Here is a 7500-nt window from a genome sequence, read left to right on the forward strand (position 1 = left end):
GGGAATTATTAAAGACACATCAATTGTAAACATTATACTAAAACTTCAGTGTAATGATTTCAGTTGACACACAAATCAATATATCACTTGTTTCTTGTAGACACAATCAGATAAAAAGGAGTTCCTGATGTTTTTCCAGAAAACAAAGAGTCCAGTAATCTCACGTGTCTCCTCTAGAGATTCAGAAGAGATCTCAATATGAACTTCTGAACCATGCTATCCACATTCATCACTCAAGACTCTTACTGGATGACAACAATTGACTGAAGAATTTAAAGAGAAACATCTGAGACGACACAGGCAAACGAAAGGTCCCATGAAGATTTCAAACCACAAAAACAAGCGTTTAATCAGTTCATGGGCGATCCTGTGACGTTACTCCCCTCCTCCACCCGTCTGCTGCCAGCTTTTGTGATGCACGACTGCTATAACGCATTACACACACACACACACAGATCAGGTGTCGTTCACGCCCGCAGGACGCAGAGTTTCTGTTTATCAGCATTTCATTGTGTTTACACTTTTATTGGCCTCGTCAAGCTCAATAGTTCAACTCTGTTATGGAGTTTTGTGTTGCCACATTCGCCTTCAGCTTGCTCACTGGGGGTCTAAATACAATTATTATTTAATTATTTTTATATACAATTCACAATTACACAATGATCAGCTGTTAAGACTTTATAGATATTACAGTTTGATTTTCTGTAAAGCTGCTTTGAAACGATGTGAAATGCGCTATACAAATAAAAATCATGAATTTTCTAAAGTAAAATATTGCTCAGGCACAAAACACAAGAATATTGACCAATTAATGTAGTGTGTTGTGAAGATATTTGTCAGCTAAGGCTTCTGTTAGCCATTTTTACACTGACCTTCAACCCCACAACATTTTGAATGTAACAGAGTTCTCTTTCAAAACATGTTACATTCAAAATGTTACGGGGTTGAAGATGTCAACCCTGTCACCGTATGTTTGGAATTCATATACTTAGATAACGGAGTTCATTCTAGTTATATCACTCAGTTTTGATCCCTTAAAGTAAATCGCATATAATAATAAAAGACTGTAGTAATCCACGACATAGCTCATGACATCTTCAACTCCGTAACATTCAACCCAAGAACATTTTTAAATAACAGCGTTCTTTTCTCCCCAATCTGGAGTCCTCATGGTGGCGTAGTGACTCTCAGGAGGAATCTCAGTTGCCTCCGCGTCTGAGACCGTCAATCCGCGCATCTTATCACGTGGCTTGTTGAGCGCGTTACCACGGCGACCGAGTGCGTGTGGAGGCTTCACGCTATTCTCCGCGGCATCCACGCACAACTCACCACACGCCCCAACGAGAGCGAGAACCACATTATAGCGACCACGAGGAGGTTACCCCATGTGACTCTACCCTCCCTAGCAACCGGGCCAATTTGGTTGCTTAGGAGACCTGGCTGGAGTCACTCAGCACGCCCTGGAGAGGTAGTCAGCATCAGTACTCGCTGAGCTACCCAGGCCCCGCTTTTTTTGTTTTCTTAAATGTTTTGAAAGAAAACACTGTTCCATTAAAATGTACATGGGTTGAACGGAGTTGAAAATGTCATGGACTAATGACCCATCAAAGGCTGTTGAGATTTTACAACCAAGGTAGCTGTCGATATCAAACCTGATATTGATCAAGGTGTGTGTGTGTGTGTGTGTGTGTGTGCAGGTGTAGACTGACTAATTTCATCTTGATCTGAGCTGTGTTTTCCCAAAGCATTGTAGGCCTAAACGGATCATTGAAAACATTGGCGCCAATAGTCTCTATGATCAACTTAAGATTGCGATGCTTTTAGGAAATGCAGCCCAGATTAGTAACAACCAGCAAAATAATCGGACACCAAATCTCTGTGTGTGTGTGTGTGTGTGTGTGTTCTTTGTCTTGCGTTTGTTAAAGAGGATCACCATGTTTCAGGGATTAACCCTCTAACCAAATATCCCGAAACACACCCACCTTCACTCCAACCGCTTACCTCCATCCCCCTCAGTGTGTGTGTGTGTGTGTGTGTTTGAGAGGGATGTTTTCCATTATACGATATCTCACAGGATTTCATGAGGAACACTGACTGTGTCCCATTTTACATACTTCTGCTACACTCTTAAAAGTATGTACTTTAATGGTGATGTGAAATCAGGGTTGTAAGGACTCTAGACATTGAGAGGGACAATTTCTATGAACGATTTTACATTTGTACTTTTGCAACACCCTGACGTATAGTATGTCAAATGGGACGCAGCCATAATGCAGCAGTGATTACACTTGTTAAGTGTGTAAAAACATGAGAACCAGCCTCAAATCTCCCTGGATACATCCTGTCGGCCAATCACATGGCAGCACTGACCGAAAGAAACCCCGGCGGCACTCAGCAGCTGGGGGTCAGAGGTCACACTCCTGTGTTGAATGGGTCAGTAAAGGGGAGGCCAGACAAACTCACAGGAAACTCAGTAAAATGAGCTCGACAGCTCCAGAATGACATCAAACAAACAGCTGACTTACAGACATTAGTGATCAAATACTCTTCTGGGCTTTTGCATATTTAGTTATGCATTGGCAAGGCAAACTGTTTCGACTTGAGTGTTAATCTCATGTGTAGAAAATGTCTGACTTTGTCTCCACTGAGCTGAAGTTGGGGGAAGTGTGTGTCCAAGCGTCTGTAACAGCGCTGAACAATAGTGTGGCCCTCCATATGTGGGCAGTCTCTTGTTCAAGCCATCTGCCCGTGTGCATGTGTCCCATAATGCCCTAATTAAACACTTTGGACTAGTAATGCCGTTTTATGACGTCACAACCAAATCCCCCACAAATTGTCAGCTGACTGCCACTCACAATCACACAAACACCACACAGATAAACTACAACTACACAAAGACTCCAGTGAGCTGCCTTGATGTAATAAGCAACATTAGACATCAGTTTCATAAAATGTTTATTGTTATAAAAATGGACTGTACAGCTCTATCTCTGCACAAATTCATAAAGAAATGTACATTTAAAACAAACTCTGCTTCCATAGCTTACAAAAACTACATTTACTCCGTCTAAAACAGTAAACAGGCTGCTCAGCAGCCCGAGAGATATACAATGCTACAGATGTAAGTCTTTACTGGCACTTCGGCCCAATACCAACCAACATACCACATGCAAAGCATCCTGAGAAACATTCATTTCCAACTCATTTCATGACATTACAAAAGAGATTTTAAAGAGCGTGTTGCCTGAATATTGCACAATAAGTCTAAAGAGAGTCAGGCAGTGATGTTTATTAAGGGAGCGGTGGCGCTGTTGTTAAGGCAGACGTAATTATGGAAGTCAGTAGCAGCTCCTGCAAAACTTTCATGAAACGCCACCAGTTTTAGGCCTGAAACATACTTCACACAATACGTGAACGCAAACGCTTCTAGCGACAAATTCATTATCTACAAACTTGCACCGTTGCATACCGAAATGTGTCAGAATACAATTCGTAATTGCGCGTTGCATTCTCTGCTATGTCACAAGGGGGCGCTGTAGCGGACATTTGCGTAAGTGTCAAGGCGGAGCAACAGTTTGAAGAATCTACAAACTTGCACCGTTGCATACCGAAACGTGTCAGAATACAGTTTGTAATTGCGCATTGCATTCTCTGCTATGTCACAAGGGGGCGCTGTAGCAGACATTTGCGTAACTATCAAGACGGAGCAACAGTTTGAAGAATCTACAAACTTGCACCGTTGCATACCAAAACGTGTCAGAATATAATTCGTAATTGGGCGTTGCACTCTCAGCAATGTCACAAGGGGGCGCTGTAGCGGACATTTGCGTAACTATCAAGGCGGAGCAACAGTTTGAAGAATCTACAAACTTGCACCGTTGCATACCGAAATGTGTCAGAATACAATTCATAATTGCGCATTGCATTCTCTGCTATGTCACAAGGGGGCGCTGTAGCGGACATTTGCGTAAATATCAAGACGGAGGAACAGTTTGAAGAATATTTCGAATTTAGTTTGAAAGAGAAAAGCAAGTTAGTTAGCTTATTAAAAACTCTCATTCATGAAACTCAAACAATTTACATAAGATTGGTTCTACGAACAATTTATGTGGAAATTCGTTCACAGACATTTGAGGGTGACTTTCACTTCCAAACTGCAGTTTGTTACCACTACAGTAACGCAAGAACATACATTACATACGTACAATGGACCTTATTCATGAAACGCAAGCAAAAGTGTAGCGATTTACATTAGATACGTACAAAATCACGAACAAAGGTATGCAGAAATTCGTTCTACTCGCGTTTCATGAATGTGGCCCAATACGTTGACCTCGCGTTGGCGTACTTGCGTAGAGTGTGTTTCTGGCCCATAATTGCTTTGTATTCTTGTGAGAGATGTGAGGTATCGTTATTGCGCTGAAACTGTGTGCTAGCACAAGTGAAAATAGCCCAAAACCCATTTCAGGGTAAAAGAAATAGTCACACAGTACAGTGCTGAAAGAGTCAGTGGTCCAAATATCATCGTAGAGAACCAGTCACACATTCACCAGTGCTTTAGGCTTTACATCTTAAAAAAAAGGGATAGAATCAGGCCTGAATTGTCTAGAAATGTAAAATCACGGGACAAGTAAACTGCTTAAGTGGAGGTTGGCCGCTCAGGCGTGGCACCAGCGGACACCGGTCCCATGCGTTTAGCTGGACACCGTCATCAGGTAGTTTTTCGGTGGACTTGTGCGGCCGCCCATCATGAAGCGGTTTTTGCAGCTCGCTGTTTGGTCATATGCCGAGGGTCCTCGGAGGCTGGGGGTGGGGCTTGAGACGGGCGGCTCCACTTCGTATAGAACGCAAATGGAGCCATCCTCGCCGATGCGGTACGACACTTCGTACGGGTCCACCCACAGCGTAAGCTCCCGCGGCAGGAGAGAAAACAACTGTCCACTGGTCAGTCCGATACGTACGGCCGCTCGGCCAATGAGTGGGTCCATTTCGTGATTGATGCGAATGCAGCGGTAACCGGAACCCTTCTGTGGTCTGTCGGGGAACCAGTGATGCTGGTAGTGTTCTGGAAAAGGAGGAAACCGTTCCGTAAAAATAGCAAAAATAACAACGTTATATTAAATATAAAGTTTGTTCTAATAATATCGAATTAGTTGTGAATGGTTCGAAAGACAACATTTTGGTATTGCCATGGTACTTTTGGGCACTTTATTGTTAGTGCTACATGCTGGACATACTAGCTCACTGAATGTATTTAATCAAGTTTATTTCAGTACCTGAGAGGGCCTGCGCAAGACAGTCTCTGAACACCTGGAGCTGTGCGTCACTCAGGTGTCCGCGGCTGCGCAGTAGCCTGCACACGAAACTTGCAGCAGCCAAAACCTCCGGGATCATTTCTGCTCCGGTACTGTGAGTCATTTTACTACCTCCAAAAAAATGTATGATGAAAACAGTGAAGGTAAAAACAGAACAGCCACCGTCCTGTCGCTGGTTTAACTGCTGGTGAATTAAATCAACAGGTTTGTTTCGATGACGATAAAACAATAAACATTCTTCGGGATCTGTTCGCGTCTGATTCCGTTCGTCTCAAAGCGCTGTTCTGTCAGTGAGGAGCGAATCCGCTTATAAATACACTCACGGATATCGACGTCATCCGCACTGGTCTGAGTGACACACAGAACATCCAATGAAACAAATGGGCGGGTCCTCGCTTGAGCTCGCTAACTGGCTGATTGGTTGCCAGGCTGGGAAACACTGGCGTGTTATGGTGACGCTCCGCTTCCGTCCGTTTCCAAATATGGAGATGAACGTCAAGCGCAGTTCTGGTATGCATGACGACACTCAGTCAGTGGAAAAACAAAATCCATGTGAAAGCGTTCTTTACCGTAAAGTTTCGGCGTTTTGAACCGGGTTTCCTTTGTTTTTATCGGCTCTCACGCGTAGGCTTGTGCTCAGGTATCACCTACACACGACCAAACCAAATAAAACTAATTACTAACAAAATCCTGCTGAAAAATAGCTCAATCCAGCTGGTCTTAGCTGGTCTCACAGCCTGGTCAGGGTGCTCTCTTAGCTGGTCTTAGCTGGTCTCACAGCCCGGTCAGGGTGCTCTCTTAGCTGGTCTTATCTGGTCTCACAGCCTGGTCAGGATGCTCTCTTAGCTGGTCTTAGCTGGTCTCACAGCCTGGTCAGGGTGCTCTCTTAGCTGGTCTCACAACCAGGTCAGGGTGCTCTCTTAGCTGGTCTTAGCTGGTCTCACTGCCTGGTCAGGGTGCTCTCTTAGCTGGTCTTAGCTGGTCTCACAGCCAGGTCAGGGTGCTCTCTTAGCTGGTCTTAGCTGGTCTCACTGCCTGGTCAGGGTGCTCTCTTAGCTGGTCTTAGCTGGTCTCACAGCCTGGTCAGGGTGCTCTCTTAGCTGGTCTCACAACCAGGTCAGGGTGCTCTCTTAGCTGGTCTTAGCTGGTCTCACTGCCTGGTCAGGGTGCTCTCTTAGCTGGTCTTAGCTGGTCTCACAGCCAGGTCAGGGTGCTTTCTTAGCTGGTCTTAGCTGGTGTCACTGCCTGGTCAGGGTGCTCTCTTAGCTGGTCTTAGCTGGTCTCACAGCCTGGTCAGGGTGCTCTCTTAGCTGGTCTCACAGCCTGGTCAGGGTGCTCTCTTAGCTGGTCTCACTGCCTGGTCAGGGTGCTCTCTTAGCTGGTCTTAGCTGGTCTCACAGCCAGGTCAGGGTGCTCTCTTAGCTGGTCTTAGCTGGTCTCACAGCCTGGTCAGGGTGCTCTCTTAGCTGGTCTTAGCTGGTCTCACAGCCTGGTCAGGGTGCTCTCTTAGCTGGTCTCACAGCCTGGTCAGGGTGCTTTCTTAGCTGGTCTTAGCTGGTGTCACTGCCTGGTCAGGGTGCTCTCTTAGCTGGTCTTAGCTGGTCTCACAGCCTGGTCAGGGTGCTCTCTTAGCTGGTCTCACAGCCTGGTCAGGGTGCTCTCTTAGCTGGTCTCACAACCAGGTCAGGGTGCTCTCTTAGCTGGTCTTAGCTGGTCTCACTGCCTGGTCAGGGTGCTCTCTTAGCTGGTCTTAGCTGGTCTCACAGCCTGGTCAGGGTGCTCTCTTAGCTGGTCTTAGCTGGTCTCACAGCCTGGTCATGGTGCTCTCTTAGCTGGTCTCACAGCCTGGTCTGCTCTCTTAGCTGGTTTTAGAGGGATTATTTGGGACACTGAGCTGTTTAGACTTGAGACACTATCTTGAACCAGCTTCGAACTGCAAACCAAGCTAGTTTAAGCGGTTTTTTCAAGGTGGAAAGTCAAAAAGTCTTTTGATTTCGTTAAATATGGTTTATATTATAATATTGTGGATAAAGGTGTAAGTCATATGTGTTTAGTGTTTTTACAGTGTTTTCAGTGGGTTATACTGTATTTTTTGAAGTGCTGCAGCAGCGACATCTGGTGGTCAAGTGTATTACAGCAAACACCTGTATTACAATTCAAGTTAATTTATCAAATACAAATATGA

The 7500-nt window shown here is 45.0% G+C and overlaps 3 protein-coding genes across 4 annotated transcripts in view; 1 reads left to right on the top strand and 2 right to left on the bottom strand.

Moving 5' to 3' along the window:
* Positions 1 to 7500, bottom strand: part of LOC127439143 (choline/ethanolaminephosphotransferase 1-like) — a 154923-nt gene that overhangs the window by 53679 nt on the left and 93744 nt on the right. The window lies entirely within an intron of this gene.
* LOC127439170 (protein BTG2-like) lies at positions 2943 to 5595 on the bottom strand. The gene is made up of 2 exons (XM_051695300.1): positions 5277 to 5595; positions 2943 to 5065 (listed from the first exon to the last, which is right to left on the bottom strand). Exons 1-2 carry the CDS (start codon positions 5416 to 5418, stop codon positions 4695 to 4697), a joined length of 513 nt encoding a protein of 170 aa, XP_051551260.1. The 5' UTR covers positions 5419 to 5595; the 3' UTR covers positions 2943 to 4694.
* The window catches only part of LOC127439117 (uncharacterized), a 22369-nt gene continuing 20736 nt past the window's right edge, over positions 5868 to 7500 (top strand). Inside the window, exon 1 of the mRNA XM_051695197.1 lies at positions 5868 to 5955. The gene's annotated coding sequence lies outside the window, so the exon portion shown is untranslated. The remainder of the gene's footprint in view (positions 5956 to 7500) is intronic.

Source organism: Myxocyprinus asiaticus, chromosome 50, assembly GCF_019703515.2.
Source record: "Myxocyprinus asiaticus isolate MX2 ecotype Aquarium Trade chromosome 50, UBuf_Myxa_2, whole genome shotgun sequence".
Classification (NCBI taxonomy): Eukaryota; Metazoa; Chordata; class Actinopteri; order Cypriniformes; family Catostomidae; genus Myxocyprinus; species Myxocyprinus asiaticus.

Bases quoted from the DNA above. Each gene is read 5' to 3' on its own strand.
- LOC127439170 (XM_051695300.1), bottom strand. From the start codon at position 5,418: ATGACTCACAGTACCGGAGCAGAAATGATCCCGGAGGTTTTGGCTGCT. The intron at 5,066-5,276 runs GTACTGAAATAA...CTCCTTTTCCAG, and splicing joins TCTTGCGCAGGCCCTCTCAG to AACACTACCAGCATCACTGG.